Source organism: Saccopteryx bilineata, chromosome 4 (assembly GCF_036850765.1).
Source record: "Saccopteryx bilineata isolate mSacBil1 chromosome 4, mSacBil1_pri_phased_curated, whole genome shotgun sequence".
In the NCBI taxonomy this organism is placed as follows: Eukaryota; Metazoa; Chordata; class Mammalia; order Chiroptera; family Emballonuridae; genus Saccopteryx; species Saccopteryx bilineata.
In genome coordinates this window covers 230,793,393-230,805,003 of record NC_089493.1, presented here as the reverse complement: position 1 = coordinate 230,805,003, position 11,611 = coordinate 230,793,393, and the positions used below count along the sequence as shown (strand labels likewise).

General features: G+C 33.7%; 1 protein-coding gene across 1 annotated transcript in view; it reads left to right on the top strand.

The window, feature by feature from the left end:
- Positions 1-11,611, top strand: part of SLCO6A1 (solute carrier organic anion transporter family member 6A1) — a 116,414-nt gene that overhangs the window by 16,754 nt on the left and 88,049 nt on the right. Inside the window, exons 3-6 of the mRNA XM_066276812.1 lie at positions 3,376-3,558; positions 5,383-5,479; positions 9,610-9,731; positions 10,565-10,674. Coding sequence (XP_066132909.1) covers positions 3,376-3,558; positions 5,383-5,479; positions 9,610-9,731; positions 10,565-10,674 — 512 coding nt within the window. The remainder of the gene's footprint in view (positions 1-3,375; positions 3,559-5,382; positions 5,480-9,609; positions 9,732-10,564; positions 10,675-11,611) is intronic.

Below are 11,611 nucleotides of genomic sequence, written 5' to 3'. Positions count from 1 at the left end.
ATTTATTATTATATTTGTAGAATGGACAGCTAATTGAACTAGAGTATTACTTATGGGAAAAAGGGAATTAAAAACATATCAGCCTGACCAGGCAGTGGCGCAGTGGATAGAGCGTCGAGCTGGGATGCGGAAGACCCAGGTTCGAGACCTTGAGGCCGCCAGCTTGAGCGTGGGTTCATCTGGTTTGAGTAAAAGCTCCCCAGCTTGGACCCAAGGTCACTGGCTTGAGCAAGGGGTTGTTACTCGGTCTGCGGAATGCCCGCAGTCAAGGCACATATGAGAAAGCAATCGATGAACAACTAAGGTGTCACAACAAAAAACTAATGATTGATGCTTCTCATCTCTCTCCATTCCTGTCTGTCCCTATCTATCCTTCTCTCTGACTCTCTCTGTCTCTGTAAAAAGAAAAATAAAAAAACAGAACAAGAAAACCCACATCATTGCTATTGTACCCTTTACCCTGTCCTGGTCAGAAAGGTGAGAGGTTAGGAAGCACTGATTGAGACATACTAAAAATGCTCCTTGATTAGCACTTAATAAGGGTCATGGGGTAGAAATAGTACAATCTTTCTTTATTTGTGCCTTCTTTATATCATCTTGATTCTACATATTTTATTTCTGTTTGTGATTAGGAACATGAAATTAATCTAACAATACCTATTTAGTATATTTACTGGGTAACCATCAGCCTGGTATTAGAAAAGCAGAAATAAGCAGTCTTTGCAGTAAAATACTCATTCCATCACCTATCTATGCAGATATTTTACTTTGTTTAAATGTTTATTTCTTACATAACCAATTTTCTGTTCTATGGTCACACATCAATTGGTGTGTGTGTGTGTGTGTGATTTATATGTTCTCTTTGGAACAGCCCATTTCCCACCGCTTATCGTTCCTTTTCTCTGCTCCTTCCATGTCTTTACAGTTGTCGGTACTCATGAGAAGTTGATCTTCAGGCCCTATGCCTCAAACAAGTAGATATCATACCACACCAAATCTTTTAGCAGTTAAAACTGAATTTTCTTCACTAGTTTGTGAAAATAAGTTGTACCGCACTCTGATCTTTAGTTTCTAGACCTTTACTTTTAATTGACCACCCACATGCCCATGGTTGCAATCAATTGCCACTTTATTGAGAAATTCCTTAATATCTATTACCTCACTCTAAGTTTACCCACTACTTCTTCTAACTCACTTATATAATCAAAAACAGCAGTTCTTTTGTTGAAACCTTCCATCTATTGACATCTGCTTTCTTCCTTTATCAGATTCTCCTTGTCATTTTGTTATATTTGTAGCTTATTTTACATTCCTTAATATGAAATGAGAAAGAAAACAAGTTGAATTTTCTAGGAGAAGGCAAGAGTATTAGACAAGGGACATGTTTGATTATCATGATGGTAAAAGACCTCCTTAAATTTAATAATCATGAATTCAAAGTGAGATTTGCATGGTTGTGTGTTTTTCTGTGGCCACATTCAGCTTTAAATGTGTAGGTGTATAGAGTAAAGAGAAGAGTTTAATTTTGCAATTTTACAGAGGGATTGAATGATATAAAAGAGAGCAAGAGATTTAAAAGTGTTATAATGAAAACAAGAGAATAAGGACATATTGTAAAAAGGAGATTGGGATAGTGAAAAAGAGCCGAATTAATGGATTACACGTCCTAGTGGGTTTTAAGGATTGTTGAAATTGTAGAAGGAGTAAACTAGAAAGATAAAGATATTTGTAGGATACTTAAAATTGTAATGGCCCTGGCCGGTTGGCTCAGTGGTAGAGCGTCGACCTGGCGTGCAGAAGTCCCGGGTTCGATTCCCAGCCAGGGCACACAGGAAAAGCACCCATCTGCTTCTCCACCCCTCCCCCTCTCCTTCCTTTCTGTCTCTCTCTTCCCCTCTCGCAGCGAGGCTTCATTGGAGCAAAGATGGCCCGGGTGCTGGGGATGGCTCCTTGGCCTCTGCCCCAGGCGCTAGAGTGGCTCTGGTCGCAACAAAGCGACGCCCCGGAGGGGCAGAGCGTCGCCCCCTGGTGGGCGTGCCGAGTGGATCCGGTCGGGCGCATGTGGGAGTCTGTCTGTCTCTCCCCGTTTCCAGCTTCAGGGAAAAAAAAAAAAAAAACGTAATGAAGGAAGGTTTGCAGTTCATTGTTTTTGAAAGTTTAAATTGAGTAACTAAGGTAAGTGGCATATCTTACCTTATGTGGAAAGAAAGCAATTCAAGAAACTAAAAGGCCAGGATGTTGAAAATATCACACTGATACTGATATGGCTATATAAAAATTGAATCATAAGTAGTTTAAATCACAATTCTAGAGACCTACTCCTATTTAACATGAAATCAAATATTCCATATGAATACTAAACCAGCTGAAATTTCCCATTAGTGTACTATTTTGCAATCTATACATTGCCCAGTGTTTCAAATAATATTTTAATCATTTTGTTAATTCCAATCAAATGTACACAATCAGAATGATCTAATATTGTTTGTATCTACCAATCTAATAAAAAATGTAATACTAACAAACACAAGAAATAGACTGTCCTCTAAAGAAATTTAAAATGTAATGGATTATTAAATAATGGCCAACAAAATTTTATTGTATAATGCAACAATTTTCAACCTTTTTCATCTCATGGCACATATAAACTAATTACTAAAATTCTGTGGCACACCAAAAAAATATTTTTTTGTTGATCTGACAAAAAATGGGTATAATTTTGATTCATTCACATTGGATAGTTATTATTGTCTTTGCTGTTGTCATTTCTTTATTTAACAATATAATGGAAGAGAGGTCAGTGCCCCTGACTAAATAATTAGATATTGCATGTTTTAAACATTCTTATGGCATACAAGTTGAAAACTACTTGTAAAATGTCTTGTCCTTATGAACCAATATCCTAGAGTTAGTGGGTATAAAGTAACACAATAATGTGATGATGCTGAAGAAGTGGATATGGAACTAAACTTAGAAGGTAATCTTTAGTAATTCAAATAATCTAAAATTATAAATACTTTAATCCTGGGTCAAAAGTCAGAGTTATTAGATGCCAAATTTAAGATATGTATATTTACCTATTCAAACATAAGAGTGTATATATACATAGAGTCATACATACACATTTACATTTGGTTTATAGTATTTGCATCTTTTCAGTATTCCCACAAACTTTAATTTATGATTGCATTTTTCTGATAACCTGATGATCATAGAACAACTACATGCAATGTAATTAAATCTTAACTAAAAGAAAAACTATAATGGTAGAAATAGTTTGAAAAAGGTAAATTATTTCATAAAAGATACTATATATTTGTTGTATGTTTATGTTTTGACTCATTTAGCAAAAAATTAAAATTATCTTTTTAAAAGATATTTGCGAAGAAACAAAGATTCCAAGAAGTTGCAAGACACCCATATCATTCCAGTCCAAATACATATCTTTCTTCATCCTTGGACAGACGGTGCAGGGAATAGCAGGAATACCTCTTTATATCCTTGGAATAACTTTTCTTGATGACAGCGTTTCCAGATACTCAACTGGTACTTATTTAGGCAAGTTTTTTACCCTTCTAATATCATTTACCCATTCTGAGTTATTATTGAGACTCTATATTTTGATGTTCATATCTAAACTGATATACAACTGCTAATTATTAGCTCTTATAAAAACTTTGTAATAAATGGTAACTGGTATGCTTAACTTCAAAATCACATTGAGCCACTTAATTCTGAAGAGTTGCTTGAGATTTGGAATTGTAGAAAAGTCATCTGAAGGACACCCTAAAAGATATAGAGCAATAGGAAAAATGTATTCTTAAGTAATAAAAACTATACTCTTTCTATATATGTTGTATATGTCTATTATATATACATATGTCATATCAAATTATATAGGTTGCAGTTTATTTCTCTAGGAAAACATCTCAGAATTACCAGATTGAATTTCTTGAGTACCTGTATGTTTAAACTTTAGGGATATATGTGGGAAGTTGCTGCCATCATGTTCATAAGGGAATAGCAACATTGTTTTATGCTTCTTTAGGAGTAGGTTAAATGGTGTGCTAAAACAGTCATCATTGTACTAAGTTCTTTACATACATTAACTCACTTAGTCTTTTTGAGGGGCTCTGATATTTTGAAGTTAATGAAAACAATCTTGTTCATCCCTTCAAGGAGAGAAGTGATATGGTGTTGAATGGCCCACACGTAGCGTCCTCCATTTTCAGTGTTCTGTGCTACTGTGTCCTCCTAGAAGTAACCCTGAGGTGTATCAGAATAACTGGTACTTCCTTATATTGCAATAGCTTTTAGTCCTGGTAGATCATTTATTTGTACAGGGTTAGCTAACTATCATTTCTGTAAAACAAATTAAAGTTGTTTTTCTATATTTAATGTGAAGGTGACTTAAAAGAAAATAGCATTTTGCACCAAAATAGTAAGTTTTCAATCAGAAGTAAGGGAAGTCATGCTCATAAACTAAAATAAATGGTATTCATATATGTTTGCTTTTAGAAAAAAAACTTGCTGAGAGTTATTTGTCTTAACTGAGGATGGAAACAAATGTATTTGTTTTACTTTTGGATCTACTGAATAGCAATTAAAACACATCTATACACTGCAGAGAGAGGCTTACCTCAGGCAGCTAAGATGAAAGATGAAAGTTATGATAATGTATCATTATAAAGTATCATCTTATTTTAGTTCCACTAAGTAAAGTAAAATAAGGTATATTGAATTTATATATGTTAAGTATGACTATATAGATAAGGTACAGTGGATTATATAATTCAGTTATCTGAATTTCTCTAATACATGCATTGGATAATATGATTGATGGTTAATTTTATTATGGCAACCGGTTTGGTCAAATACAAGTCTAACTGTTTCTGTGATTTTTTTGATGTGACTAATATTTACAATCAGTAGACTCTGTGTAAAGCAGATTACCCTCCATAATATGGGTGAGCCTCCTCTAATCAGTTGAAGCCTTTTTAGAATCAAGACTGAGCTTTCCTAAAGAAGAAGTAAATCTGTCTCTAGACTGCAACAAAAAAATTCTTGTTTTAGTTTTCCCAGCCAGCTGGCTTGCCTTATGGATTTCAGACTTAATTGTAGACTCACAACTATAACATTAACTCTCACCTGGATTTCCAGCCTGTCAAACAGATTTGGACTTGCTAGCCCCAACAATTGCACAAGCTGACCCTTAAAGGCTCTCTCGCTTTCTAAATGTCTTATTTGTTCTGTTTCTCTGGAGAACACTGACTAATAAAATATACTCTGAAGCTTTCAGAGAGAATCCATTTTAGTGACATAACTTTTATTCTGACAAAGTTGGCTTATATAACTCTTTGATGTTCAATATTCATGTTATAGGCCTTGCAGAAGCTTCAGTAACAGCTGGCTATGCTTTCGGTTATGTGATAGCAGCACCCTTAGTTATGACCGCCGAGAACAGTACTATTGATGAAAGGTAAGCCATGTTCTTTCCTTTTTTGTCTACATTGTGTAATATATTTATTGAATAGACACTTTAGCCAGTGGTGGGATCCAAATAATTTAAAAACCAGTTCTCTGCTCTAATGACCATTTTAAGTATAAAAAACCCCAATATACCAAAGGGTACTTTATTATATCATGCATTTAATACTTAAATAAGATCAGTAAAAGAGGTACACAAAACTAGATTATAAGAAAGAGTTTTAAAATATTAATGAAAGAATATTAAATAATACCTGACAAATGACAGCTTGCATTCCGCTGGTTATTTGCCACTTTTTCTCTTTCTGTTATATGTTTGTTTACTGCAGTAACAAACATGAGGGAATTAAAATGTACATTTTTGTTATTGTTGATGATAAATTAAAATAAAGTTCTTATTTCTCTCCAAAAATGTAGTTTTCATCTGTAGTTTCAAAGGTATAATTAGTTTTGTGAAATGAATAAATAAACGTTACAAGCATAATTCTATCAAGTTATTTTCACCTATAGATGGAATGAGCATTACTACAGGCACTGAGAATACACTGTTGTGCAGATGAATGTTAAAAAAGAGTAAGGAATGTAAATTTGTGATTTCCACATTGGGTGGCTGCCCAGGTGCTCACTCTAGAGAGAATCCTGATTACAAGTGCCATTTTAATAACTGGTTTTCTGAACTAAACAAAAAATTAGATATCGGTTCTGCTTAATCACTGCAACCCGGCTGAATCCCACCACTGACTTTAGCTTATAAATATATACATTTAATTTGTAATAGTTATATTTTTTAGAAAAATATATGTAGAGGTGACTTATATGCACCTAATATGTACATGTAAATATATCTATAATGTACATTTTTACCATTACTGCTTGAAGTATAATTTTAAAAAGGCCATTTAAATGACAATCTTACTACTAATTCCACATACAGTTTTTTAAAATGTGGTAAAAAACATGTAACATAAACTTTACCACTGTAACCATCTGTGGTTTCTCACATAATATTGTCTCTGACTTAGGGAACATATGATAACAATGATAACACAAAGAAAGTTACTGACAGCTTGCTAAATCCAGAATTCACTGATCTTATTCTCTGCCCTCATTGTCCAGAAATAGTTGACTTGATAGAATGGTGTCTTTAACAGCTTTTTCATTGGACCCTTTAGGGTTTTCTACATATAGTATCATATCTTCAAACAGAGACAATTTTACTTATATTCCTTTCTGATTTTGATGCCATTTCTTTCTTTCTCTCCCTTCCTTCCTCCCTCCCTTCCTTCCTTCCTTCCTTCCTTCCTTCCTTCCTTCCTTCCTTCCTTCCTTCCTTCCTTCCTTCCTCTCCTCCTCCTCTCCTTTCCTCCTCCTCCCCTCCTCCTCCTCCTCCTCCTCCTCCTCCTCCTCCTCCTCCTCCTCCTCCTCCTCCTCCTCCTCCTCCTCCTCCTCCTTCTTCTTCTTCTTCTTCTTCTTCTTCTTCTTCTTCTTCTTCTTCTTCTTCTTCCTCCTCCTCCTCCTCCTCCTCCTCCTGCTCTTCTTCTTCTTCTTCTTCTTCTTCTTCTTCTTCTTCTTCTTTCTTCTTTCTTCTTTCTTCTTGTTCTCCTTCTCCTCCTCCTCCTCCTCCTCCTTCTCCTCCTCCTCTTCCTCCACCTTCTCCTCCTCCTTTTTCTTCTTCTTCATCTTCTTCTTCTTCTTTACCTAATCACTCTGGCTAGTACTTCCAGTGTGATGTTGAATAAAAGTGAAGGGATTGGACATTCTTGTCTTATTCTTGATCCTAGAGTATAATATTAGCTATAAAATCATCATATATGGCCTTTATTATATTGAAATATGTTTCATCTGTAGGCACTTTATTAAGAGTTTTTATTATCAATGGATTTTAAATTTTGTCAAATGCTTTTCTACAATTGACATGATCATATGATTTTTATCTTTCATTTTGTTACTGTGGTGTGTATCACATAAATTGATTGGCGGACATTGAACCATTCATGTATTTCTGAAATAAATACCATTTTAACATGGTGAGGTTATAATGTTTTGTTCAACTAGGTCTACTGATATTTTGTTGAGGTTTTTGCATCTATGCTCATCAAGGATATTTGCCTGTAATTTTCTATTCTTGTAGTGTATTTGTCTGGTTTGGTTTTAAATTTATATTTAACTTCCAATTTCAATTTACTTTTGCATATAATATAAAGTACAGGCCAAGATTCTATTTTTCTCTCAAAAGGATATCTAATTGTACTAATGACATTTTATCATTTCATTTTTTTAATTAAATCATTTTTGCTGATATTAAATACCATATTTACCATAAAATAAATTTCCCTGCAAATATGATTTTTTTCTTTTGACTATCTATTCTCTGATATTTTTTCTATTTAATTTCAACACTACAATGTTTTAATAAATAAAATAATTAAGTTACCTAAATATAACTATAGTTATATTTAATAACTAAAGCTTTATCATGTGATTTGATATTTAGTTAAATAAGATCCTACTCATTATTATTTATTAAAAATCAGGGGCTGGTTTTGAAAAGTTACTTTCCAGATAAATTTGATAATTTCAGGTTACAATCATTTTAATTTGAAATACTTAAATTTATATATCAAATTTCAAATGATTATTTTTCTGTGCAAAAATATAGTATGTTGCTCTATTTTATGTTTTCTTTTATGTACTTCAATAATGTTTTATGATTTTTTTATTAAAAATATTCTAATAAGCTTCTTACTAATTTTATATATTTTGTTAGTATTGAACATAGAATATTTATATTACTATATTTACTAATATATGTTTTTAGTAAGAGGAAATATTTATTTTGTTTGTCTTATATATATATTATATTACACTATTAAATTCTTTGCTTATACTTTTAGTTCTTCTAAGTTTACTTTAAATTTTAAGTACTCAATCATTTACCCAAATGTAATAATCATATATGTAATATAATGCATATAGTTACATAGCTGGCTTCAAATGTAAAAAAAATAAAATTTCTCAAAATTATAATTGATGAGGAAACTTGTACCCCTAGTGACAATCTGGAGTTGAAACTCTCTATGCATAACACATGCCTACTGGATAATGGAAATCAAGTTTGCAACTTTAGAATTGCTATCCCTGAATAATGTAGCAATGAATAAGGAGTTGACCTGTCAATAAAACTGGGAATATTCTCCACATTGGGAGAGATGGGCCTATAATCAAGCTACTCATCAGGTGTTTGTTGGCAGTAGAGTCACCTGTGAGAAACCAGCACCTCCAGAACCGGTTCCTGAGGATGTGAGCATTTCCCCATGATGGCTGGGTGGACAAGGTCTAAGTGTGTATGAAACTGCAGACAAAGGCATCTGCACAGTAATCAACTTCCCTCAATCTCCTCCCTAAGATTACAAAATAACTTCCCAATTATGAAAAATTTCCACAAAATTATGGCCTCAGTACTACTGAAGACAAAGAATGCTGAGCTTGTAAAATAACTGTGAGTAAAAAGAGAAAAATTAAAAATCCCAGCACAGGATCCTTCATAATCCCAACCCACTCTGCCCACTCTGAAGTTTCACAGTTTACAAAGGTGGAGCAAGAAAAATTGTAGGGGAGAGAGAAGATGATGGCTAACAAAGGGTCCGAAGGATGAGTAGGTGACCCATCACTAGTCTGATAGTTCAGAAAGAGACTATAAGAGAGAGACTTCATAGCAAATGTGGTTTAAAAGGTTAGTTTGCAACTTAAAGGAGAGGTTTTTTTTTTTCATTAAAGGGCAAAGAGGATGATTTAAAGCCAAAGGAATGATATTAAAGGAGAAGTGAGATTTAATGAGATAGTCTTCCAAGTGCATAGCTTCTGTTGGCGAAGAGTTAAAATGAACCAAAGAATTACTCTTCACCACCTGAGTGGACAGGGGAGAAGAAGAAAAAGGAAATTTTTAGGATCCTACAAGGCAAAAGGGAACCTGTATAACTGGAGGACTCATTCTCAGCAAAACAAACAACAGGGACAAATTAATTAAAAATGTTTCATTTTTTTGCTCTCTCCCCCTCCCATTAGATTATGACTTTGTAATAAAATACACAAACTTGAAATTTTTCTTTTTCTCTTTTAAAGCATTAGACACAGTGATGATAATGAACACTGGCTGCACACTTGGTGGATTCGTTATGTTTTTGTTTCAATTATTGCGTGGTCTACATTAATACCATTGTCATGCTTTCCACAGCGTATACGAGGTGACTATAATGATTTAATTTATTAAATTAAAGGACAGTAGGTTCCTCATCACACCCTCATCTTCCATTCTCAGCATATGTCTGAACTATGTTTCTCTCTGTCGTGGAGATAAAAAGACATATGATAGTATTATCATTGTATTGAACAAAGCCTATGGCCAAATGCTTCTTGTTTTATACCAAACTTCCATTAGTACATATTTCTGCTTGTTGTCATTTATTTTTGAAAATGCTTTATAGCTAAGGTTCATAAGTTTTCTTAAAGAAGCCTTAATACAACTGTTTACCTAGCATTATTTAGTACATGTACTTCCTCATATGATTGTTGTAAGATAAAATAATAACTATTGAAATCCTTTTAAAAAAATCTAAAAAATTCATAAAATCCTAGAGAATTCAAATATTCTCTTAGTGGTAGTGCATTTTATTGTGCTACTATTGACATAAAATATTTTTAGTAATGTCAAAGATTACTCTTATATTTTAGTACTATACTGCCAAATACTGTAATAACTGGCCATATGTGGCTATTTAAATTTTAAACTAAATTAAATTAAAAATTCAATTAGTCATAGAAGCTAAATTTTAAGTATTTAATGGCTAGAGTATATTGTACAGTACACACACGAAAGATTTTCATTATAATAGAATGTTCTTTAGGATAGCATTGTTAAAAGAATCTTTTACTTAATTAGATTGACTCTAACTTGTTCAAAAATAGCTTACTTGGTATTCCAAGACAATCTAGGTTTATTAGGATGAATATGTATGTTCATATATGTGTTTTAGTTATTTGAACATATTATAAGATTCTTTTGTTTGTTAACATATAGGTACAGCAAAAATTAAAGCTGCAGAACGCAAAAAGCCTAATTGGTTGGACAAAAAGTTTAAAGATCTGGAGTTTGGAACAAGTATCAAAGATTTCTTTGCTTCTATTTGGGTAAAATATTTTACATGAACAAGCCAATTAAGTTGACGTTCAAATTTCTAATAACAGTTTTAAGGAAATAGCTATAAAGTGTTCAAATTAAATCTGAGTGGAACTTTTGAAGTCTTAATAAACTTATTCATTTAGGATCCAGCTTTCATAGGAAGCATTGCCAGGACCTTAGCTAGCGTCAAACAGTGGTACCAAGTATTTTCCTTCTTTTATTAAATATTTCTGTTATATCATTTTGTGTTTATTTTTTCCCTGCTAAAATGCAGGTATTAACATTATATATATAAAGAGGGGAGATAGAGCTCGCATGCACCCTGACTGGGATCCACCCAGCAATCCCATCTGGTGCTGATGCTTGAACCAACCCAGGTATCCTCAGCACCTGAGGCTGATGCTCGAACCAGTTGAGCAACTGGCTGGGAGAGGGAAAGAGAGACAGAAGCGAGAGAGGAAAGAGAGGAGAAGTAGATGGTTGCTTTTCATGTGTGCCCTAACTGAGTATTGAACCTAGGATATCTACATGCTGGCTGATACTCTGTCCACTGAGCCAACCAGCTGGGGCCTTTATGTTGAAATGACTTAGAAGAGAACTCTAGAAGTTAACAAATATTCTCACAAACATAGTATTTTTTTTTTTTTTATAATTTTATTTTTTTAATGGGGTGACATCAATAAATCAGGATACATATATTCAAAGATAACAAGTCCAGGTTATCTTGTCATTCAATTATGTTGCATACCCACCACCCAAAGTCAGATTGTCCTCTGTCACCTTCTATCTTGTTTTCTTTGTGCCCCTCCCACCCCCTATCCCTCTCCCATTCCCCCCTCCCCCCCGTAACCACCACACTCTTATCAATGTCTCTTAGTTTCACTATTATGTCCCACCTACGTATGGAATAATACAGTTCCTGTTTTTTTCTGATTTACTTATTTC